This window comes from Tetrao urogallus, assembly GCF_951394365.1.
Source record: "Tetrao urogallus genome assembly, chromosome: 2".
NCBI lineage: Eukaryota > Metazoa > Chordata > Aves > Galliformes > Phasianidae > Tetrao > Tetrao urogallus.
In genome coordinates this window covers 57,548,627-57,575,382 of record NC_136814.1, presented here as the reverse complement: position 1 = coordinate 57,575,382, position 26,756 = coordinate 57,548,627, and the positions used below count along the sequence as shown (strand labels likewise).

Here is a 26,756-nt window from a genome sequence, read left to right as displayed (position 1 = left end):
ACACTTAGCAGATCTGGTGTATGGTTACAGAGGTGTTAATGTTGGCTCTGAATGGTGATTTAGGTACCTGAGTATGACAACAGTGCAGCTGAACTGGAATAAGTTCTCACAATGCCAACTCATATTAAAGACTATGCAGGTTCAACAACAGGAAAAGCTGATTTGGAGAAATGTTGGGTTTAATATTGGTGTAATATTAATATTTTTGGGAAGCAGAGACCCCTACAACCAATCTGCTGTTGATCTGAATAGTTCATGAGTCATTGGGAGATTTTTCAGAGACCTAAAAGGAGGAAAACATACTGGGACAGACACTGAAGTAGTGCTAGATTTGTTTTCAGGAGTAACAGAAACTTTAGAAGCTGCATTGACAACAGTGAAATTGACTCATCTCGGGATATGAATGAAGAGGATGACAAGATCTGAGTGGCATTTGAACACAGAGCCAAAATGATAACTCACTGCAGTCTCCAAAAGAGATGAATCCATGTCTGAGCCTATGACCTAAGATCTGAGGGGACTTCTGCACAAGGCAGAAGGATCCTGCTTAGTAGTTTCTACTCTGTCTCTGGAGTTTTATCTCAAACTCATCCCCTGTGCTTACAGCTCTTGAAACTCTGGGAAGGATTTCTGCAGCTGAGGGGTTCACAACCTATGCTAAGGTGGCTGGCACACAGCAGCCACCACCATGTTTGATTCAATAATCTCAGCATTGCTGCATCTGATGAAAGTGCTTCTGGACTCAAATTGGTGTAGACTTAGGTAAATCCCTACCAATAAAACCAGCACTGAATTCTCCAAATTGCAGGCATGAGTTTGAGGTGAAGTGGTTCTAATAAAGTAATTTTTTTTTTCTTTTTTCCTTTTTCTCTTTTTTAATGTGAAGGGAATTAAAGAGGGAGAAGCAGTCAGGAGAAATTAAGAACAGTTGTTACTGACATGGAAACATTAGATGGACTAAATAGAGCCAGAGAGAAAACTGTGAAAGTGCCATAAAAAATAGCTCCCTTTTTGTCTCTCATATCTGACTGTATGCCTCCATTACAAAGCAAATAGTTCTTGAGATGAAAACCATCAAGATGAATCTTGAATTTGGGTTTCTCTATAAGAAGTGCAGAAGGCCACTCTTGGCAAGGGGAACTGAGTATTTTCCATTTGCTTGTAACAAATGGCTGAGCCGCATAAGAGCATCATTGTTGTTGCACTCTCCTGGGAGAGAAGGAGCAGTGGCCTCCAGACAGCCGCGGAAGCAGTGGGTGCTCTCTGACAGGCACCAGAACTGAGGCCATGTGGGGTGAAACCACAGAACTGAGCGGCTGCAGTGAAGAGAGAGAACAAGTCTACTCAGCACAGAATAAAAGGCAAGGGAATAAACAGGCTGTGTTGCTGGATGCATCGCTCTGCTGTACACAACATGCAGTGTCCCCATGAATTCGGGTTTGGTGTAACAAGAGAAATGCCAGCAGAAAAGGCTGTGGTTTGAGAAATGAAATAGGCAATGCATCAAATTCAAATGTGTTTTTCTGGACACCAGATGTCCCCATAAAAGTTGTTTAACGTTGACTTCAGCAAGCAAAGATGTGTTTGTGTGCATACATACTGTAGTACTTATATGGGGAAACATGCACAATTATCAAATCTCAGTATGAAACACAAAGAATGCTCAGCTGGAAGCACTGTGCTGAAGGACTGCGGGGATGCAGGGTGGCGGTGCAGTCAGTAGCAGGACTGCGCAGCTTGGCTTTGCACCTCCTGCAGACACCGCGTATCTCAGCTGAGCTCTGCTTTTCTAGCAAACGCCATCCATTATCTCCTTCTCCAATAAGCTTACAAGCAGGCTCGCAGTCTTGTTGTGTATTTTCTTCCATTCTCAAAATGACTTCCGAGAAAGCCAGTCTTTTTCTATCTTTTAGATAACCTGATTTAGATAACCAGGAGGCCGGGTGGGCTGTGAGAGCCGGGCACCGGCAGCCGCAGTTACGGCACGTGCCTCCCACGGCGCACGGCGCGCGGCCCTCGGCTGCCCCGCAATGCGCAGCTGCCCCCGGGGCTCGGCGGCCCCTTTGGCTTCGCGCGGAGCCGTCCCGCGGCGGTGGGGCGGAGAGCGGCGGGCGGGGTGGAAGGGGCAGGGGTGTGTCCTGCTCCTTGTCCGGGGTACCGGGGCCCGCTCACGGCTCTCGGGTAGTTCACTCGCCTGTCGGGATGGGCCGGCAGCTCGGCCGCCCGGCACCGATGGTATGGGAAAGTTTGCCGTTCCTCCTGCTCCTGGCTGCTTTCTGCAGCCGGGGCCAGCCGCCGCCGGCGCCGCCGCCGCAAAGAGGTACCGGGGAGCGGGAAGAGTGACGAGAGAGGGAGCCCCGAAGTGACAGCAGCTCGCGTCTCGCTCCGGGGCCGCGGGAGACATGGGGTGGGGAGCGGCCGTGACAATGGGGAGAGGGACGGGAAACCCCCAGTCTGTGGGATCGGCGGGCACTGATTGCTGGGACGTGGTCGGACCGAGAGGAGCTTATAGGAGAGCCTTAAAAACCATCTTAAGCTCTCAGTGCCCCTTCTGGTGCCTGCCTTGATGTTCTTTACGTTTTTAGCCCAGCTAAAAGCACTTCAGTAAGGATAGACGATGGGTGCAGTAAAATAGAGTCATGGGAATAGAGTCTGACTTCGAGTAGTATGTGATGCTGTGCTGTAGGCTGAATGCTTGGCATTAAGGATTTTTGGTCAGTTTAGGGTGTATTGAACTTTAAAAATATGATGCACTATTATTTTTAAGAGGGGGGGTGGGGGGCAGGGGGAATGTCTCAAGTTCCTTAATACTAATCTTACTGCATGAGGATAAATGACCATTGATGAAGTATATCTCTGTGGATGCTAGAATAACCCAGGGAGAAAATTCCTCCCTGGGGATTTTCTTTGGTTAGACAATGACTTAGTGGCAAACATGAAAGACTGAAAAATACTGATTTGGCTTTTTTTCATTTTTTTCCCAAACCTCTACAGTGAAGGGATGTGATCATCTCAAGTGAGAAAGAGGGAGTATTGAGCTTTCATATGCTGCACTGTTGCTGCACTCTTATAAGTTCTGGTGACTCAGAGAGGAGCTCTAGCACATCTAATTTCATGTTAATAAAGTGATGATGGGACATAATCACACATGAGTTCAAGTGCTGGCCTGCCAAATTTTAAAGACATTTACTGTCTTCTGAATTTCTTTCTGAGATCTGTCACAGCTGCTAGGCGGTGCTAGCACTGTGTAGAACTCAGTGTTGCCCAGGCAAAAGGTACTGAATTCCTTTGCAGTGCAAAAAGTTTGACGAGTGTGACTTCATCAAGTCCTAGAGGAGATATATGATGTATGAAAGTATTACAAGACCCTTGATTTATGCCTTCAGACTTAACAACTCTTGTTTTTCCAGCTACAGTTATTTGGCAATACCCGTAATGCTGGATGGTGTTACTCTAATTGTTAGCACCAGTCAGATGTCTGCGGAGAAGATTATGTAACAGAGCTGCAATGCTTTGAAAAACAGAATTTGAGACATCACAGTGAATTCCCATGTTGTTTCTCAGAACAGAACAGTTCAAGAACATTTTGCACCTCAAACATGAGAACAATCTGTAATTCTGTGGGTTGTTTTTATTTCTTCAGTTTTTAAGTCAGTAGAAGATTTATTGTGGTCAGAAACCTGGAGTTAATTTTAAGTTTTTGTTTCTGCTACATATGTTGTTCTACTCTTTGTATGAATGCTAACTATTGAAGTAGAATTTCTCATGAAATAGTAGTATGGGAACCAAAAAGACGTGCACATCCTCTAATGTTGTTTCTTTAAGATACACCTAACTTATGGCCTGGGCAAACTTACTGAAGCACTATATAATGTTACTTCGAAAAGTTAACCCTTGGTGCATGCTCTTTTACATGAGATGTGAGAGAGACAAAGTAGCAAGAGCTTAGAAAGGAATAACCAATATTAGGGATGGGGATAAGAAACTGGTATACTGTGCTGTAACATGATCTGTGGTGTCAGCTGCTGAGAGCAACGGAGATAACTCAGGAAGTGCAGTGTTCCTTCACATCACAAAAATCCCAAGTGTAAGTTGACTCTTAACAGGTGATGTAGATTAGATGCTCATGAAGTCAAAGGGAAATGGGGGGTGAACATCAATAATATAGAATAATAACATAAAATTAGCAGAATGTCGCAGTGGCTGGTTGGTCAACGTTTTTTAGTTTGTCTATGGACATAGGTTATTAAAGTGAGTTTTCAGAATTTAGTTTAAAACTGCAGTATGGTATGTTATATCTATGCTCTTTTACACACATTCATTCTATATGCTAATAAGTAGCTTTGCAGGTAAAGATACGGTGTGGTTATTTGTAACATTTTACTTTCAAATTTTTGTCCATCCTGATTCCATCTAATTTAATAATCGCTTGAGGAAGTGAAAGCAGAGTATTTAGGTGAATTTTAGGTTTAAAATGTGAGAAAGGAAAACACAATATTTAAAATTCTGGATAAGGTGTTGGAAATGGGTAGAATTGTCCAGTCTGACTAGTGCCATAAATCTCCATTTTGTGTACACACTTTGACTTGAATAAATCACAGCAAAACTGAGAGAGGTGGATCTTGTACAAGAATGTGAGACTTTCCCTAAGCAACAAGTAAAAACGTAAGATATATTTTAATATAAAAATCCTTAGTATTCATTTTTCATCTTACAGCTTTTTTCTCTTTTTCTCTTTTTCTCTTTTTCTCTTTTTCTCTTTTTCTCTTTTTCTCTTTTTCTCTTTTTCTCTTTTTCTCTTTTTCTCTTTTTCTCTTTTTCTCTTTTTCTCTTTTTCTCTTTTTCTCTTTTTCTCTTTTTCTCTTTTTCTCTTTTTCTCTTTTTCTCTTTTTCTCTTTTTCTCTTTTTCTCTTCTCTCCCCAGGAGTCTTTCTTACTAAACTTGAAATACTAAAATCAGAACAGTGAATCTTTAACCTGTTCTACAAATCCCCTTTAAAATGATACAGCAAACAATCATTTTTAATTAGTTCAAGCTGGAGGAAGTTATTCACCCACACATGTTCTGATTTCTTATCCAACTACGTGGACTGACGTTTTTTGGAGATTATCACATTTTGGAATAAAAGGCAGTAATGAATTCCCAATGTAAAGATTTTTCATTAGTTTTTCCTGAAGTCCAGACTTGTAGGTCAGGAACAGTAATAGGATGCAAAGACAGGCTAATATAAAACAGTTTGTATAGCTGATTATTTTCTGTTCTTTTCCTATTTTTATATTAGTTATTAAGCCCATACCTAGTGAATATTTTTCTTTCTGAATGAGAGCAGTGTCCATAGTATCTGAGAGCTCTTACAGCACAGGCTATACTAACAATAGTACAGCCAACATCTTGCTTGCAGATGTCAAATACAGACTTAAGTTGTTTACTAAAATTTATACTGACTCCATTCATATCTTCAAAATAGGAAAGAGATTTCCTTGATGTTTGCCAATAAAGTTAGTTAATGAGTGCACTCCTGCTGATGACTATGGATTATTCTCTTATACCGGCTGCTGTAGTTGCTGGTTGTCTCATAGTTTCAGCTTTAATGCAGCTTTGATATTCTTAATCTAAATGTATAAATAAGAGAGATAATGAAGAAACTGGTAATGAATTTTGGACTGCTTCTGTACCATGGTTAAAGTAGAGGTTAGACCTTACTTCTTTTCCATTTTTAGGATTTATTTTGGCTAGGAAGTGATAGGATTTCCAGACACAGTATCTTGAATTATTGTGATATTTGTCCTGAGGAATAAGGAAGGTGTCTCAAGATTGTTGAACAAAAAACAAAAGATACAGCAGTTACTGCCCTCAACTTTTTGATAGGTTCTCTAATAGTTGCTCCATAGCATCGCACGGATTTGCTTTAGACTGTTCTCCCTGCCAGATTCCTCTAGCAGACATTATCTTTGAATCAGACCTAGTAATAACATTAAACTCTAAAGCAGCTGTAGAAGTATTATGCCAGGGAGCTCTTGTGAAACCTCGGGAAGAATGATGAATATTCCAACAGAGTGGATTATCCAAATGCCATTACAACCCTTTCTCCAGTCACAACCCACATGTGCTTCTACTTCTGTCATAATGGAGCTAAGGTACAATAAAAAAGATTACCAAAAGTGAACAAAATGTTTTTTTAACATTATTTTTATAACTATCAATTTTTATAGCAAATGGACATATCTTGTAATTCTTCACCTATCTGATGAGTAGGGCAGTGTTTGAGGTCAGTTAGAAAGAATAATTTTTCATCAGAAGAGTTTAGAGAACAGTTTTAAGTGTAATGTATTTTTTCATGCTACTATAGGAAAGTGGAACAAAGTTGTGGGTAGGCAGTGAAAAGTTCAAGAATAATAAATCAGAGGCACTGGTTTTCTGCACGCTTCCAGTGAGAGTTGAATAAGGATTTATTTTGCTTTTCTACACTATAACCTCCTCAGATAAAACCTTAGAATTTTAGATACAGTTTTCACTTGGACAATCTCTGTGTTCTGCTGAAAGACGTTGAACGCAACTGTATGATTCCTCTGTTCATTCTGGAACAACAGACTGTAAGTCTGTTCTACAGAAAAATATGGATAGTTCTATTATAAGGGAATGCATCTATATTAATTTCCTTGGAGTGTATTGTGCACTGAGAATGAAGAATAACTCTTGTACATTTGGTATTGTACTTCTAGGCTGGGAGAAAAAATGAATTGAATGGCATCATTTATATAAATTATTGTGCTTCTAAATATTTATGATAAAATATGAGGCTGTTTTGAACATAATGCCTCCTATTTTTTTATGTTGGCTCATGGTGTCAGAGTTGGATGTTGGTCTCATGGTAGTAGAGGATGAACCTTCCCGCCAACGTTCCATTACATGTTGTTGCCATGAGACAGATGGCAGTGGAGGGGCAGTCAGATAGAATGGTGTCTGATATGGAAGTGGGTATGAAGCAAAGGCACATAATTGAATTCTTCCATGCAGAAAAAAATGGCACCCACTGACATTCATCGACACTTACTGCATGCCTGTAGAGACCAAACAGCGGATATGAGCACAGTGAGGTGGGTGGTGCAATTCAGCAGTGACAACAACAGCAGATTACCTTCGCTGGTACCAATTTGTACAAGCACAGCATGCAGGCTCTTGTTCATCCCTGGCAAAAATGCATAGGTAATGGTAATGATTATGTGGAGAGATAGTGTTTTGTAGCTAAGAATTTGCTCAGTCAAGCAGTGATATTGTACTCTTTGTATCTGTTGTAGTTTCCATAGAGATAAATAGGACACATTATTCTCAGATCGACTTGTGTACTTAAGTTGCAGTGATAACTGTTTGGTGCATTTTCTAAACCTGGCTACAATACTAGGGAATGTGAATAGTCTGGAATTCTCTGAAACAAGAGAGCTTTATGAAACAAGAAATCCATGCTTGCTTAAGAATGCAAAGTAACATGTTAAACATACAGAGCTTTTCTATTTCTGATGTTTTCAAATAACAAATTCAACATGTGTATATGCGCAAGTTCCAGAAGCAGTGATTTGAGTGTGATTCAGTTGCACGTCTGATTTAATTGTATGAATTTTGTGAGTATTTCTTGTAGTGACAACAAAAAGATGATTGTAGAGTGTCAAAAGTACACTAACAATGAATAAAAGAATCCCCATATTTAGTGCATAGCTTCACCGGCTCTTGATACTAGCTAGTGTAAGTGGACAAAGATTTCTGTTAAACATTCATTCTCAAAGAAGAATTGGACCTTGCACAAAAAGGTATTCTTTAACATGGAAGGACATCTCCCAACTTCTGCCCATTTCGTTGAAAAATATATTTGTAGTATGTACACTCTTGACTATAGTGTCTTTCTCCAGCTGGTCACAGCTTTCCATTTTAATTCCATTGTACTAAGGTTGTGTGTGGGCTTAGGGTCTGTGTAAGTTGGATCAGCTTCCCCCCGTTACTTCTGTTATGGTTATATAGTAAATATGACAAATATTTTCTAAGCTCAGAGTTGCTGGGAAGCTTTTACATGCATATCCTACAATCACTGATTATGCATGCAACTTCAGTTCCCCCCCCCCCAGCTGCAGTTTTGACACAGAAAACAAAGGTGGTCATTTGCCAGCAAAATTAAAAGTTAAACACATGTACTGGCCTTATAGCATGTTAACTAGAGGGCAAAATGCACCGAGGCTTCTTGCTCCATTGGCAGGAGTTATTTAAAAGGGACTTTGAAGCTCAGTTTAATTGTGAAAACTTTTTTGGTACAGAAAATTGATGAAAAAGGCAATAGTAATAATCAAGAGCTTGAGTCACTTGGGAAAAGTAGAAGAATGAAATATTATAGAAGAATGAATTGGAACTGAAGTAGTTATGACTTATTTGCTTATTCATGGAAGATATGACTTATCTTTTGGTCAGTATTGTTACTCTCTTTTTTTCTCTTCTTGCTGTCCTTAGATGATAGTAGCTAAAGGGATAAGTGAATGCAGCTGTGTTCTAATATATTGGTTCTTCACATTACTAACGCACATGTGGTTGATTATATAGTACTTTGCTTCTGCTTAAAATACTTATTTGTTCTAACATTCCTTTTTAAAACTTTAGTGGTTCAGAGGTGGTGTAATGCAAGAGCACCAGCGCTTCCATGTAAGGGTTTACTGATCCCTAAGAAAGTACATGGAGGCAAGTTAGCAGATACCTCCAGATAAGCTTCAGTATAAGCTTGTACCTCTAGATAATCAGAAATCTGATTAGGGCTTGCATACTGCTGAAATCAGATCTGTCAGTAGCAACACAGGAAATTAATCTTGGAGTTTGCTGAATTGCTGGCTCTGTATGTGGTAGAAGCAAATATACATAATATATATATCTACACAGAGAAGAGCAGTGGACATCATGAGGAAGGATGCTGAGAACAAGATGGTGGACATTGCTTTTCAGTTAGTGAAAACTTTGTGTGCTTCCATATCTTCTGTGCTGTGTGTAGCTCTTATCTCTGCATCTCAAGAGTGATACAGCAGAGTTTTGGAAGTTACTGAGAAAGGAGATTAAAATGACTGAGTGCTTGGAGCAGTGAAATTAAAAAGAGAGACTCAAAAAATCATTGTGTTTGGAGAGGAAATAGCAGGGAAGGGACAGAACAGGTTGCCCAGGAAAGCTGTGAATGCCACTTCTCTGTTCAAGGGAAGCTTGTATGGAACTTGGAGCAACTTGCATTCTAGTGCATGAATGTCCAACTTTTTTGATTGCCTGGGCTCCACTGAGTGAAGTGGAATTCTCTTTGGATGCCGATACCTTGGTCACTCCAAAAGTAATGCCTCCTATTGATTTCCATGGCAGTTACAGAGATACAAAGAGCACAATAACACTGCTTTATTGAGCAAATTCTTAGCTACAAAACACTCTCTCTCCACATAATCATCACCATCATCACCTATGCATTTTTGCCATCGATGAACAAGAGCCTTCATGCTGAGCTTGTAAAAATCTGTACCAGTGTAGGTGATCCACTGCTGTTGTTACTGCTAAAACACACCCACCACATCATTGTTCTCATATCCGATGTTTGGTCTCTACAGATTTTCAGCAAGCACAGATGAATGTCAGTGGGTGCCATTTTTTCCTCTACAAAGGAGGTCTTATAGAAGTTCAGTAAAGAAACAAGATCAATTTTTTTAATTGCAACTCTGTACCTCCCATCTGACAATGTGCAGGTAATGTTTTTATGTGAACTGTAAATAGAATCAAAAGTATACCAACATTATGACTTTTTTTTTTTTTTTTCCAGCAATCTTGAAACTTATTTTCAAATTTCTTTATCAAAATGGAAAGGCTCAGCTGCATGTTTTGTGGTGTTCACAGGACTGTGTTTAGCCAGTGCATCAAAATACATTAACTTATTTGCATTAACTAGAGTTGGTACTACAATGCGCTCTCCCTGTGTCCTGGTTTCAGCTCAGTGGGGCTTATAGTGCCCTGGTGTTCAGTTGATGCTGAGGGGCCAAGCCAGGCCACTTGGTGGGGCAGAGACAGAGCTGCTACCATGATGGCATGGGTCAGGGGGTGGCTACAGTGCGAGCTGTGCCAGGCTGTGGGCTGGACATGCCCGCTATAGTGGGAGTGCCCATGGTAAGGGAGCTGGAACTAGATCATCTTTTAAACTCCTTTGCAGCCCAAACCATTCTCTGATTTGATTGAAGTTTGTACAGTTGCAAAGGCAAAAGTGAAGGTGAAGTTGAACTACTATCTACCAAGTGCAGAATTTAGGAGCACTGATGCAAACTGTGTGGAGTTTGGCTTAAAAAGTGATTAAAGGGTAAAATGCATTTTACAGAATGTTGAACTTCTGGAATTTACTGCCGTAGAAGATTATACTGATAGAAAACACCAACAGTTTCAAGAAGGAATTAGACAAATTCATGGACAGAGAGTCTGTAAAGGGATGCCAATAAGGGAGCGCTTAAAAACCCCTCACTCACTTCCTTTGTGCGATGCTGGGTAATATACAGACAATAACCACAGTGTCTCCGTAGTCTATATTATTTCTCCTAATTGAATGTCAGAACCCTGTTTTGGAGGGAGTTGGAGGAAGGACTAGGGAAAAGAAAATCATACAGAAACCAAGTGAAACTGGGGAGTAACAGATGAAGTTGAGGAGAGTGAGTGGGGATTGAAGCATCAAAAATGGAAAAGGAATTAGAGGTGGATGTGTAGCAGGACAGCTTGAAACTTCCCAGTCCTTTCTGAATGATCAGGAAGTTGAGATGATACTACACAGTGATGCTTGTTGAGAAAGTAAGAGGACTGTGAAATGAAAAAAGGCTCTCATTCTGGAATGTTACTGTTCCTTTCACTTCTATCCTAGTCCCTCTTGAGTTCTGTGTCCTTATGATTTGGAAGGTAAGATGTTTATGAGGAAACAACACACTATTATGAGGAAACAACACCATTGATTAGAATCAGAGAGACATTTCTCAAAGCTAAGCAGTCCCAGTTTTCTTACTGTCAGCTTATATAACAAATGCTCTATGCTCCAGTTATCTTTGTGGCCCTTTGCTGGCCTGGCTCCAAAGCATCCATACCTTGTATTCAGCATTTGTGTGTTTGCGCACAGCAATTATGTGTGCATTTACCGCTGCTGAGCAGAGATCACCTACATCATGCTTCTGGCAACTCTCTTCCTAATGTTGGCTAGAATTCTTGACATCTTTCACTGTGAGGGCACGTGACTGGATCATGTTCAGTTTGTTCACTAAGACCTTCTCTGCAAAGCTGCTTTCCAACCAGTTGGCTACCAGCCAGTACTGTTTCATAAAATCCAAAAATTAAGATACTACTTCTGATGAAGTACCAACTAAGCATACCCTGACTGACTTCTTGAAGATGGACTCACATATGGCAGGAAAGTATTCCTTTATATACCTGTTCCTGCCTTTTCTTGTACAGTGAAAATCTAATCAGCAGAGAAGATATGGGGATATGTAAACCATTTTATTAAGTATTATGGTAATTTTTACTTTTTTATTTTTATTTTTTGAGTTTAGACTAAAGTTAGCACATTGCTAATGCTGGGAGAAGATTGAAGGACGGTTTTTTAAAAGTTTTGACAAGGTGTATGCCTGGCCTGGGATATAATTAATCTTAAATTGATGTGATAGAGCTGAACAATGTTGATATTGGAAGCTTATCTGTAATAGTTATAATACTAGTAGTTATCTAGTTTCCTTCAAATAACAGGACAAAAAGCAATGTTCAGGTGAAGAGGATGCAGCTGATTTCTTATGGCTCTTAGAGATCTAGTATGAAATAAGTGTTCCTCTTTATCTGTTAGATACTGTGAGTATTTAGAAATTCTAGCTCTATAGAAGATTGTGTACTGTCTATATGCTTTTCTTGAGAATCTCTGTGGAGGATGGGAAAATTTGGAGGAAACGCACTTCAAAACCAATCCACTGTACCTCCAGTGTAGAGACTGTTTTTACTCTTTTGTTCTGTGCAGTTGTGAAATGAACCATTTGTGCATTTGTCATACAAGAAATTCTAATCATCTTACTTTTCCTTCATTTTAGTTGTAAATATTTTTCTAAGAAGTCTCGTGTCTAGGAACATGAAGAATCATTGCACAGAAAATTCTACTTTGAATAAGTTAGGAAAAGTAAATCTGAAACGGTATTAACAGCAGTTGTTGGACTAACTGTTGGTAAAAGCATGTGAAAACATTCCTTACTGTAATATGTCAAATATGGACTTAAACTATTAGCCCTCTCTATCAGTTTTACTAGTCTCTGTGTTTATGTATTGCTTTATGAAAACAGGTTTTTTCCACAGTAATTGTTGTTGACTATATATTGTGTGTAATGGAGGCTGAGGGGCCTAAGTAATGCATGTCTATGAGTACTTGGCAGACCCCCAGTGTCAAATGTGACTGGAGAACCATTTACACTGCTTAGGTGCATGACTTTGATTGTGGAGTCTGAAGGGCATTTTTCTAGGCTCTTCTTGCCCACAAGCAGAACTGTTTCTAGGAAACGGAGATGATTTTTGCCACATGGTATGAGCATAAATATTTCTAATTAATGGAAAATACATTGATAAATGAATCTGTTAATTGATCAAGTACTTCTGTAAAAAAAAAAAAAAAAATCAAAGTGAGTCAATATTATTAATACCTTCTAGAATGAGATGAAATTACTCAGCTCAATGTTTCAAAAATTGTAGTAATTGTTAAATTTCATGTTAATGAGTCATTATATTCTAGTACAGCAGACCTTTATTCATTGAACTCAGTTTAAAAATGTGGCATCCGTCTAGAGTATGACAGTGCCTGTACAATTATTTTCTAGAAGTGAAATAGAACTTATGTACTACTTGCTAGACCAGATCCACAGAATCAAAAGAAATAATTTTCTGATTACCTGGTTTTTATTTAAGGCTGTTAGTTTAAATATCTGATGAAAAGTACCTGATATCACATGATGTGCATTAATTTTTGTGTAAAAACTAGGTTTGTTTGAAATTATAGCAGAAAATCTTACTGACTTCTTTGAGACAAGAATTTAATTCCCAGTCTTTAAAAGGGGAGCATACAATCCAGGAAATAACATTTTGTTCAATCTTAATGTTGTTCTGAACATATGTAAGCATAAGCAGTTTATTTCTGCTGACTGCAAGAACAAAAGGAGCTGGAGGATCCCAGGGCTGTCAGAATGAAAAGCTAAGTTTTCAGCATGAGCTATTAGTTGAAAACAAGTGACTGAGTTGCAATAGTGAGCTTTTAGTAAGTGCTCTTTTATGCTAAAACGAAACCTTATTTCTATACTTGCATCAGTTATTACAATTTCATAGTGGTTCATAACAGTAAACAAAGACAATTAGCTTTTAAGGTAAGCTTATTGTTGAAATGACATGAAAGGGGAAGTTTTGAAAAAAAAAAAAAAAACAGATCCATCCTAAACTTCTTTAGGAATTAAATTTCTGTGTCCAAGATGAAAACTCTTTACTTTATCTAATGTCTTTATCTTCTATCTCAGCTGTTCTGAATCTGTAAAGATCAAAGCATCAATTGGAATGTCATCGGATGGCACTTCCAGAATCCCACTCATCTATTTCATGAATGTTAATCACTCGTACACATCCACTTATGAATGTATGTGTGTTTCATGAAACATTTTACCAATGGTAATTTCAAAAAGGTATATAATTCTTTATAAATATTTCTTGAGTATTAATTAATAAATATTTGTAATAAGTAATAAATATTTGAGTAAATTTTTACACAAATTTTGTCCCCTGTGCCACACCATACACTGGAGGACTTTTATTTCATCACATGTACATTACTCAGCCAAAGATGCCACTTACTGTTCAGAACTGCTGTTTATTACGAAGCTGCATAAAAACTTCAAAATGAATTAATTATCTTCAGGAGCAGTTTTGAGAAAATCTTTAATTTGAATTTTAGACTATGAATATGCCTGAGATACAGACCATGTAGATCAAAGCAGGCAGATGGGCTGCTAAATGTGGTCTAGCTGTGACAATATAGATTGACTGACTGTAAGGAGAAACAGGAGAGGAGACTGTAGCTACTCTGTCATGCTTTGCTTTAAGTAGTATTTTTAAGAACAGTGTAGACTATAGACATGGTTTATCTCCTACCAGCTCATGGCTTGGACACTCACAGGTACACTTTTTTTTGGGTAAAGAACTGTTTGAAGGGCCAGGCCCAGAGAGTGGAAGTGAATGGAGCTAAATCCAGCTAGTGACTAGTGATGAGTGATTTTCCCTGGGGGTCAGAACTGGGGGAGTGTCCTGTTAAATATCTTTATTGATGACCTGGATGAGAAGATTGAGTGCACCCTCAGTAAGTCTGCAGACAACACCACACTAGGAGGAAGTGTTGATCTGCCTGGGGATAGGAAGTCCCTTCCGAGAGTTCTGGACAGGCGGGATTACTGCACTGAGGCCAATGGGATGAAGTGGATGAAGTTCAACAAGACCAAGTGCTGCATCCTGCATTTTAGCCACAACAACTCCAAGCAACACTTACAGGCTTGGGACAGAGTGGCTGGAAGACCGTGTGGAAGAAAAGGACCTTATGGTGTTGGTAGAGACTCAGCTAAACACAAGCCAGCATTATGCCTAGGTAGCCAAGAAGGCCAATGGTATTCTGGCTTGTATCAGAAATAGCGTAGCCAGCAGGAGCAGGGAGGTGGTTGTCCCTCTGTATGCAGCACTGGGAGGCTGTGTTGCGAGTACTGTATTTTGTTTTGGGCTTCTCTCCACAAGAAAGACATCAAGGCCCTGGAGTGCGTCTAGGGAAGGGCAACTAAGCTGGTGAGGGCTCTGGAGCACAAGGCTTATGAACAACAGCTGAGGGAACTGGGATTGTTTAGTCTGGAGAAGAGGAAGCTCAGGGGAGACCTTACTGCTCACTACAACTACATGAAAGGAGGTTGTGGCAAGGTAGAGGTCAGCCTCTTCTTCTGTATAATTTGTGGTAGTACTTGAGGGCAATGGCCTCAAGTTGCACCAGGAGAGATTCATGCTGGATACTAAGAAAAAATTGTTCCAGCACCTGACCACTCTTTTGGAGAATAGACTTCCCAGGGAGGTGGTTGAATCGCTGTCTTTGGAGATGTTCAAGAAACTTTAGATGTACTAAAGGATGTGGATTAGTGGGAAAATTTTGGTGGTGAATGGACAGCTGGACTAGATGGGCTTAGAGGTCTTTTCCAATCTTGGTGATTCTGTGGTTAACTCATTGCTCAACTTAATTGGAAATATTCTGTAGAGATGCATATATTTCAAATATAATGTTTTTGCAGTCTTTCTGAATGCAAATGACTAGCTCCCCATATATATCAGTTGACAAAGAAAACAGTAACATGATAAGTGTACGTTTTTGAAAGGTGGTATATGTATTTAGGGGATTCTCAGTGGTGTGGAGAAGAGGGTGAAGCTGGAAGTAGTAAATGCTCTTTAAATAGTTAGAGTCCTACACTTAACCTGCTATGTTTTCAGTGCTCTTATTTTGCAAATGCTTACATTTGCAAAATGCTCAGTATGGGATTTTTGAAAAATATCCAGTTACAGTTATTAGTTGAGTGCATTGTTATTGTAAAGTCAGACAGTAGAAGGACAATTAATAAATGAAAGACTTTGAAGTTTAGCGACCTTCTAAATCAGACAAAAATATATATTTTTTGTCTTTGCTAGTAAACTTACTGCAAACATGGTATTTGAACAACATAAAGAGGAAGTTATATATAATTTAATAAAATCTAAAAAATAATGTCCTAGATTTGCATCTGGGTTTTGTTACCACTCTCTAGATGCTACCCAGAGCAGCAGCATGCAGCATGGGAAATCTGATAATGTTGTGCATCTTGCAACATCATGCATTCTAAATTGAGCATGATTTCCTGTAGTACTGCTGATATGCCAGATAAAACAATCTTGGGTCCAAAATCAACCTTTGTTATAAATGGAAGCTCTTTGTTATCTGTATTTGTGCTGTGGTGTGTGATTAACTGTTTCTTATAGAAAGAGGAAGAACATATTTGTTTTTGATACTGTGTGTAGACTTGCTTTTAAGTGACAAGTAATTGCAACTTACATGATTGTTTAGTTCAAATGAAGTTAAATATTATTTTATGCTATGTTTTAAATGTAATAGTAGTTTTATTCAAAGCACCTTTATCTTCTACTCTCATACCTCAGATTTTTCATACATTAAATATGAATGTGTGTATATCTATATATATTTAATTGTATTCTGAAAAAGTTAGAAGTCTTCAAGGTATCCTCTCAGGAGAATCCAGTTCTGGTAGTAAGGTTAGAAGCCTATATTTAGAAGTTTGAAAAGTCTGTGTTACTAATTGTACGGGAACTGCAGAATCATGATCTGAACCTCTGATTGACCACCTGAGGCGAGCAATGAGTCAGCCATGGGAGCACAGGTGAAGGTAATTCATCTCTGCTACCGGAAGAGGTGGAGCCTTTAAATAAAATGTCCTTAGAAATCTGGAGACTGCTTCCCATATCCAAAGCCAAAGGAGTTTGATCTAAGTAAGATCATTCATTACACAAACTAGTGCAGTTAGGGAAAAAATGTGAGTGCTTTTTGGGTGTGAAGTCCTCCTTCAGATATAAAGAAAGTATCTTAATAATGCCTTTATCTCCATGAAAGACAAAACAACATGTGTCTCGGAACCTTGTAACGTTCAAAATTGTTTGAAACCTTAGTAAGTACTTGTGAGGTGACATTTGTTATTTACTAAAAGCCACCTTCCTTTACTACAGAAAAACAAGGAAAAAAATGAGAAATGACTTGCAGGTTGGGAAAGTGGCCTTAGAGGATAGCAATATCTTTAAGAAGATGAATTGGTGTAATTTGGTGGAGAAGTAGAAACTACAGGAACATGAACTTCAAAAATCTTCTAAAAGGGTAGTGAATAATAACAGGTATATTATGGACAGAAGACAACTTTAGTACAAGCTGTAGATCTGTCCATTTAAGTAGCAAATGTGTATAATTATTTTCCCTCTGGGTGCTATTACTATCTGTGTTATCCTGGATGTCTCATATATTTTGTCTCTGTCTAAGGTACTTTGAAAAACTTTTTTAAATATAAGATGCTCAACTCCATATTCCTAGTTGCATTAAAAATAAGATATGCACCTGTTTGTCTGTGGCTTTTGCTGTCATACATCTATAAAATTAAATAATATTCAGGCTTCAAAGTAAGATAGTAATCTAAGTTAATATGGCTAGACTTTTTCAGGGAGAATATTCTGCTACCTGTGATTCTTAAACTGCCTTTCTAGGGATATGGAGTGACTGTAATTGCAGTTGTTCAACGTATTGAATGTTGTAGATGAAGTTCATTGGAGTTCACCCACATTTGACAAAGTCAGCAAGTAAATATAATACTGGTAACTTCTTCTCTCCTTTATTCGATTAATGGTAAGTGCAGACATACTGCAAAGGATCATAGAATGGCTTGGGTTGAAAAGGACCTCAAATATCATCTAGTTTCAATCCCCCTGTAATTTTTTAGTGTGATCTGGAGTCATGTAAGCATTATAAATTATAATGGGCTTTTCAAAGATCTTGGTCACTGACTAGTCACTTACATGTTACTGAAATGAATGCATTCTTAGTATTTGAGTTTTTTGTTTGGCTTCTAATTTGTAATGAAAACTTATATTTTGGAATATGATAGAGGTAATACAAACATTGATGAACATAGTACTAATACAGTCAAGTTTGAGTTGTTTCCAAATGAAATGAATATCAAAGATATCTCTATGTCATGAACATGTACATGTCGTATGTATTTTTTGTGCTTAATCAGTTGCAAGTTTATTATTAGCATGAATGAAAACGCTTCTGATGACATTCCGTTGTCTGGTTGCAATTCAGGAAGGTGAAAAACATCCAGAAAATAAAATACACTGGAAGAAAAGGCACCATGTACTTTATCACCATGCACTTACATGTGGAACACTGCTTAATACCTTGCACAGACATTTAGAAATTAAGATTATCTTCCTTGTCTTGTTCCTCAAGGAAGTAATTCTTCTTTGTCAGCTTTTGTAAAATGGAAATTGCCTTTACAATAGTAAAAAAGTGAAGTTGAGTAATTTTCTTACAATCTATAAAACCTCAAAAGTTAAAGTCCAGTACCAGATGCAGATTCTCACAGAATATATTTTGTGATACTTCTTTTATTGTTTACCCTAAGGCTGAAAATTTCTTTTCTTGTCAAGTGGCGTAGAGGTAGGTACATGAAAATCCTTCAGTGGTGCATTTGCATCCTGGCTCCTTTTGGGAACTGAAAGCTTTAGGGTGGAGCTGAAAGGCCTTTTCTACAACCCTGTTTCTATAATTGAGTGTTATAGGATTATGCTGTAGGAAAGAAAACAAAAGTAATTAGCATGTGAAGCTGTACAATCAATGAATATACAGATGTTATAGTATACCAAAAAGCTTGGCTATGTAGTCATTACACCAAAGCAGAAAAGATAGGATGCTTACCCATATCCTGGGCTTGCTCAGGAAACTCCAGTGGAGTGGATCTCCAGAGGAGATCCTTCCCTACTAGTAGTCAGCTCTTAAATGGGTCTAGGAGAGGCGGAGCCAGGCTGCACCCCTTCTGGCAGCACAGGTGAATTGCCTTCACCTGTGTTCCCATGGCTGACTCATTGCTCACCTCGGGTGATCAGTCAGAGGTTCAGGCCGTGACTCAGCAGTTCCCGTACAGAAGCCAAAATAGTCAGCACGTATACTGTGCAGCCGAGAACTGTAACATACCCCAGGTTGTACTTTGTTAGCAGACAATACATGAAGGTGTTAAAAAAGGGCTTTCTTTAGCTTCTTATTACATCAGATTTATAAGAAGTTTTGAAACCACACGGTCAATAATGACTTAATTCTGTGGTTATATGTACAAGTGGGCTGTCAATTTATGATGTAAATTTAACAAGCCAAAATGTGCTGTAGGGGAACTGGATAAACTCTATGGTCTTCTCCTATTAGTAGAACTGAGATTAATTTATTTGAGAATACAGATATATTAAAAGTATATCTAAAATGAGCTGTGATACGGGAAAAACCTTCTTGGAATATATCTAACCATGAAAAATATAAATATATAGAAGCTCATAGATACATACTGACACCAAAATTTGGAGATAATTTGAACAAATATTTGGAGACTGAAAACAATGCTAATAAAAGGAGTATTGAATGCAGAGAAAGTTTATATTGGATTTCAACATTTTCTTCAACTAATAAACAAGAATGTTGAAGCAGAAGACTGGAAAACTATTGCTGATTTGGGGTGGTGTTTTCCTGTGTCTTCTGGGATACTTAGTTGTTCCTGTGTCAAACCTCATGCATTATGTGAAACATAAATTTGATGCAATGAATCAACTCCTATGTTCCTAAAATATTAAAGGGAGATGAGGTAGCAGACGGAAAACAACTAGAAGAAACTTGAAATAGTTCTAAGCTCATAAGATTTTCTCCCTTATATACCTGTTGTATAAATAATATTTATTCTGGTAGAGTAGCCTGAAATCCCTCAGCAGGCTTGAGGCATGATGGAAGACTGTAAATCTCCACCTCCATTATTTGCTTTGATCTTATAATTTACTTTAAAAAAATAACAGCATTCAGACTGTTCTAAAAAAGCTTTTATCTTGTGATTTATGTGCTGTTTGTTGTCAATAAACCTTTGAGACAGGAAAGCTTATTTGATGCCCAGTAGGGTGCTGAAAATATTAAAATGCCTAGCATGTTAATAAAAAGCTTTTCTTTCTTTCATTTTTCTAACAATGTTACTGTATTTCTCTTAAAAAAGAAACTTAAAAAAGTTTCCCTTACAAAAGCTCTGCTCTGCTGAGGTGGAAACCAAAACTCCTTCTAGTTGTGTGAAGAACACAAGCTGGAAGAACGTGTTCCTTACATTTCCCTGTCAGCATGACCTAATCACCATCTGACTGTTTGGCTCAAGACATGAATTTTTATTGTCATTCAGTATTTAGCCTCTTTGGCTTACTGAATGTTAAAGGAACTTAGCCTACCTTTTGTCTTGTACAGCATCAGATGACCTGAAACTGTGTCTTTTGTTACATGACTCTAGGCCAGCTCTCAAATGACAGAGATCTTCAGTCAACTGTTCTCATATGATTTCTCTTAGACAAGAAGACATTCTTATACTTTCTATCTGAAGTATCACAGTTGTATTTTAAAAATATTATTGAATTACCAACTTTGGGTATGAACTATAAGTGAAGAGAGAGTATAGAGCATAAAAAAAACTGTCAAAAGCAGACAGTACTGATTGAGCATTCTTGATAAAATGTCTGTCGTAGTTTCTGGCAATCAATCAGGAAAAAAATGTCATAAGGAAAGTAGGTAGGAAGAAAAGAGAGGATGAAGAAAATAAATTTAACCTGAAAGATTAAGGAATGCAATGGTTCTAATTCGAATAAAACTAAATAAATCAATGCACTTAAATTTATTGACTTATTCAGAAACAACAAAGCATATGTGAAGGTTAATAGGGAAATTTTTCATAATATTGTAACAGTATAAAACAGTGGCACAAGTGTACTATTCTGACAAAGAAGGATTCATTTATGCTTTTTCTAGAAAGCAGAATTGATCCATGGAATGGTGCCGTGAAAGTCAGTACTTCAGTACAGAAGCTAATTTCTTGCACTTGCAAGTTGGTATCAAAGGCTAAAGAAGTCATCTGTTTGCAGCTAATGTCAACCTTGATGTCTTTTAAGGAAGCTGCCTGCCATATCTTACTGAATTTATTTTAATGGTCACTCAGCTAATTCAGAACTACTTAGATGATTTGTCAGCAGAGAAGAATATGCCAGTGGCTTCTTGCTCAAGCTTGGCTTAGTGTATGGTTGTGGTCCGTAAGGCTTTAAACCACTCAAAATGTGGTAGGCTGACGGAAGGGGAATTTCCCCTCCAATTCCTGGTAGAGGAAGGCTCAGAGGAAAGAGAAAATCTAAGAGGTTTTCATGTCTTTCTTATTTTTGCAAAGTGCTTTTATGACAGGATTTTGCTCTCTTGTAGACAATTTGTACGCCTTAAAGGATGTCGTTGATTTCTTTTGTTCAGCTAATCTAGGACACTAGGGACCTTACACATAAGAAGATACCAAGTCTCTGTCTCTGACTCATAAGAACTTCTGGCAGAAACGTAGGTATGACAAAATCTTAGGTAATTAACTTTACTGATTAAAAAAATATATAAATGAAATTGGTAAAGAGGTCTGTTGTTTGTTATAGGCTGTAGTAAGACTTTTTTGGACCTTGTATAGACTTTCATATAGGGGCATGGAATTCTTTCTTGTTCCTTTATTAAATTGTGGGATAGGTTTCATACTCATGCCGGTTTTCTTTGTTTTCCTGTTTGTTTATTTGTTTTAAGACAGTGTATTTACAAAATTACTTTGAGTGGGCTCTTATGTTGACTATGCCATTCCTTTGGGCTAATTTCCTAATTTTGTATTGCATTTCCTTCTTCATAGGGAAATTTTATACATGAAGCCTTATAGTTCACAGTCTCTCTGAGTTTAAAAATTCTTCCCACTGATCAGTATGTTCTGTATTTCCCACTGAGCAATATGTTCTAAATGCTTACAGAAATGGTTAAAGAAGCAGCATATAAGAAGCAGTGACATATTGACAATGCTATGTAAAGAAGACAACATAGGCTTGATTTGAAAAGAAAACCTGTGCTTTGTAATGACACTTTTTCTTTATTGTCACTGTGAAGAATGGCTGTCATCTTTACTGTTAGAAAATAAAGGCATCAGTGAATATTAAAGTAATATCAGCACTTAAAGTAATATATAGTTAAGTGATGTGAAGACATGAAAATTAGTTTGTGATTGTGCATGCTTAAATTAGACTTTGGGGTTCTTGGGAAAAATTGTAAGCTATGTGGTAATTCTTTCTGTTGGAGAGAAGGAAGCACCTTTGGGAGTTTGTAGATACATAACACTTTTATGTAAACCTGGTAATCATCAGCAGGACTGGACTAGCAGCAAAGATGTTCTTCTCCATTCTGGTTCACAAGAAAGCAAGGCAACAAAACTTAAGACCGAACTTGCTATATAGAAAAAAATATCTTAATAAATAGTGCTTACAATTTTTTTTTATCAGATTGCACAGATAAATTATGTTTTCTTAAAGGATTGTGTTTATTTTTTAAAACAATTAAGTTGCTGATAGTTTATTTAGATCTTTATTTTGCATTAGGTTAATTGCATTGGATACAGTGAAGTTTTTGCAGAAGACAGGCATGTCAGATACCAAGCTCTGTAGCTGACAACGAATTTTGTTAAATACAGAGGAAAATTTAATATTGCATCTTTGCTTTTTCTTCATGGGGGTAAGGTTGATTCTCTCCACGCTAATGACCAAGTAACTGGTGACAGCGTGTGGGTCTTGAGGCAAGGATTGTGATTTCTTAGATAGGCAGAACAGCTTAGAGCTATACAAGTACTTAGGTGTCAGTAAGATTTGGCCCTGATAGTAACATGTCCTATGTGTCCCAGCTGTGGTCTGGAGCTGTGAGTTGTTCCCTGATTGAGAGAATTTGGAAAGGGGCAGCATATTCTCCCTTGCTTATCTTTCTTCGAACATATAGATGTTATTGCTCCTACCTTCAACATTTTTACACTGCTGCCTTACAGGTGATTGATTAGCTAAAGTTATTGAAAGTATTCCTTCATGTCCTCTTTGCAGTTCTACACAGTGCAGCTTTACATATAGACCATTTGGATAGCTAGACATTTGATCGAAGTATAAGGGACAGTCAGGCACTTGCATCTGAAAATGCACTAGTTTACCCTAGTGACTTTTTTTTCTACATGAATCAAACTGTTCTAGTGCTAAATCTTTATGAAAGTGTGACAGAACTTCAAATGTAAGTGTAGGAATAGAAATTGAGGCAAATTAAGTGAGACTCACAGTGTGCAATAACTAATCCTGACTATAAGTGCTTAGTTGTTGTGTCATGAATATCACAATGTAGACATCACATCCTGAGAGAACTGTTCAAATAAATACTATTTGATTTTGTCTGAGGTGGGTATAGGAGCCTTGTATTAAAGGGAACATTATTAGGATTTGCAGTTTTGATATTCAACATCTGTTTTTCAGTAAATAAATACATTCGGAAAATGTACATACTACTAGGTTTCTGCCAGACACCTGATCCTGTGTTGTGTTGTCATTGAAATGTTCCTGAGGACACCTGTAATAATAATAACCCATCTTGGAGGAATGAGCATTTGTGCTGTATTTTTTTAGTTTTTAATCATATTGAAAATAATTATCTGTCTTTTTAGTGTGACTGTTTCCTGTAAAAGAACAGGTTTTAATAAGATCTAATGGTCATTTTTTAAATGAGGGTATTAGAAAAAGATGCAAGAAAAAAATTACTTTAGATTATAGATCTCTTGATAGTTCCCTTCAGGACTGAGTAGTAATTAAAAAATAGCTAGTTTTTATGGAGGATGTCTTTAATTTCTGCAGAGTGAAAAAGAATATCAGTTGTCTTCTCACATTCAGCTATTGTGATGATGTCACTATGGAATATCTAAAAATATATTTGTAATAGCATTTCCTTTTAAAGAAAGTTCTCTTGATTTCATATATTATAGAAAAGCTTCTACAGATACTGATGTATTTAGATAATTTTATGGCTAAATAATTAAAAGAATTTTCATTCTCAGCAATAGAAATTGCAGAATAATAAGTATAGTTTCAGTTCATGCAGATAATGTACTATTTCAAATGCACCCAACCTTGCCTGTTGAGCCACATAACCTGGCAGAAGTTGCACTGCAGCCACCCCCTGCCCCACACCATCATAGCAGCAGCTCTGTCTCTGCCTTCATGAGCGCCCAGGCTTTGCTCCTCAGCACCAATGAAACATTTGTGCGCTGTTGGCCCCATCAGGGCTTAAACCAGGGCACAGTGAAGTGCTAGCTCAGGTTATGGCAAACAAGATTATGGATTTCGATACATCAGCTAAACACAGTCCTGTGCACATCAAAAAATATGCAGCCATGCTTTTCATTTTGATAAAGAAACTTGAGAATAGGCTTCAAGGTTGCTGAAAAAAGTCCAAAAAATTAAGTTCCGTTATTTTATATACATTAACTATATTTAATGTTTAATGACAGCTGTACCAAAAGTAATACCTCCTGTTTTATGACATTGGCCCCCAACATCAGAGGTGACTATTGGTGGTATGGCAGTAGAGGCTGAACCTTCCCACTAATATTCCATCACAATTTGTTGTCAGACAACAGATGGGCAGTCTCACAGAATGCTATCCGATACACAAGGGTGTATGAAGCAAAGGTACACCACTGAATTATTCTATGCAGAAAAATTGGCATCCATTGATTCATATATAGTTACTGAATATCTGTAGAGACTGAACAGTGGATTTGAGAACAGTGAGACAGTTGCTGGTGCATTTCAGCAGTGACAACAGTGAGTTGCCTCTTCTGTTACAGATTTTTACAAGCAAAGCATGCTCTTGTTCATTGCTGACAGAGATGAATAGGTAGTGATGATGACTATGTGGAAATATAGCGTTATATAAATGAGAATTTGCTCAGTCAAGCAGTATTATTGTGCTCTTTGTATCTGTTGCAATTTCCATGGAAATAAATGAGGCATTACTTTTGGACTAATCTACATGTGTATATGGTCAAAGATAATTCCTCTTCACTCAGTGTAGCCCAAGTATTGAAAACGTTGAACGCTGATGCTCTCTGGGGTTCAGATAATTGATGATATATATATTTTAAGAAATGAGGTGATGTTCAAAGCACTAATGAGTTCATTCAACTGTGTAAACTTACGCTCTTCTTTGAGAGTGAAGGATGCAGAAAGTTCCATACTTTTGCTTGAAGAAATGTTATGAAGTACAATTTCAGTATAATTGTTACACATATTCTAAATACAGAGAAGTCAGTGCTTCTCTAGCTGGTCATTCTCAAATGTGACATTTTCATTGGTGAATGAGAAACCTCACCTGGAGAATGAATGATAAATGAATGGGCAGCAGTCTAAGATACTCTTTCTTTCTGACTTCATTTTAAAAAAATTGAAGTTTTCTTTATTCTGAACTGTCATTATCATAATCGCACTGTTGTGGCTGATACTCAGAGATCACATCTTACTGGTAAACTTGAAAGTGACAGCATAAGATAGTCACCACTGTGTAGTTATGGATGCCTTCTGTGGCTAGTTGACTACAAGTATTAGTTCATTTAGAAATTAAGAGAAATCATACCACAGGACACCTTCACATTATGTTTGTGTTATTTGTTTGAGAAGGCACAGGAAAGTTTCTAACTGATATTTAAGATAACGGGAAAGATGAAGAAACTGAAATAGATAACATTTACTAAACATTTAGTAAATGAGACTTCAAATATTTGCCTCTGTCTTTTTGTTATCCCTTCTGTTTCCCCTTCTAAGCCACATTCCCACCTCCCACATTCTCCTATTAAGTGGATATTTTTTCATGGATTCATAGTCCAACCTAAACAAATTCCCAGATCCATAGTTTCATTACACCATTATTCTTTGCTTTGAAACTAGTGGTTGTCATAGTCTTGTCCCCACTGTATTTGTGGTGAAATTAATCTAGATCTTTGCCGATTTTGGCTTTGCAGTTATTACACAGTAAGTGTTTAATAGGAAAAAAACAAAACCCACCACACCTTGCAGAACCAGTAATGCAAGTGTGAAATAAATCCTTCAGGTGCATTCAGAATTTACCCTTGTGAATGAGTATGAGAAGAAACTTAAAGCAGTGTAATATGAATGACTGAAAATCTCATCAGATATCTGAAAAAGCATGGCTTTAAAAACATTAAATTATGTAGTTAAGAGAAATGGTAATGGCAATATAAGCAAAAGAATACATAATAAATAAAAGGAAGAACATAACTGATATGAAATAACATTTATGAGTAGATATCTGAAAGCTAAATAATCTGCAAAAGAAAAACAGGATTTTGGTGCTGTCAGTAAAGACAAGAGCAGCTTTTTGAGAAAGAAAACCATCCACAAAATCCTTGGGACAATGCAGATGGTTTTTATTTGATGATAGGAATGGATAAAGTGTTTTTAAGAACATCATGCATTTTTCAATTTTTATTTATTTATTTATTTTTTTCAACAGAAAAACAGGAAAATGGCAGATGTTACACCAGCACTTGAAAAGCAGAAATATAACATTCCAGGTAGTGGTAGGCTGATTAGTATTAATGCAAAGAATAATCTTGCAGCAGATTGATAACTGAAGGCCATCAAAGTGCATTGTACTTTTGTGATTAGATTAGAAATTAACTAGAAATCCAATTCTGAGAAGTAGTCTCATGAAACAACTGTAATAAACTTTGTTACACATTCCAGCAATGTTGACATATTTAGTTCTCTAAATTATTTAGTTTACTTTGATCAACTTAACTTCATTAAAATTAGTATTCTCTGAAGTTCAATACACCTGAGATTTAATAACTTATATCCCAGAGGAACTGTAAACAGAAAATCAGGTAGTGTGCCAGAGTATCTTTTCTTGTGCAGAGGCTGTTTATGATCATTATAACATATCTACAAGGAAATTTGAAGTTGTTACTAGTAAATATTATAGG

The 26,756-nt window shown here is 37.5% G+C and overlaps 1 protein-coding gene across 1 annotated transcript in view; it reads left to right on the top strand.

Annotated features, from left to right (window-relative positions):
• Positions 1-2,202: 2,202 nt before the first annotated feature.
• The window catches only part of LAMA2 (laminin subunit alpha 2), a gene marked incomplete at both ends in the record, with an annotated part of 330,653 nt that continues 306,099 nt past the window's right edge, over positions 2,203-26,756 (top strand). Inside the window, one exon of the mRNA XM_079532443.1 lies at positions 2,203-2,320. Within this exon, the coding sequence (XP_079388569.1) occupies positions 2,203-2,320 (118 nt within the window). The remainder of the gene's footprint in view (positions 2,321-26,756) is intronic.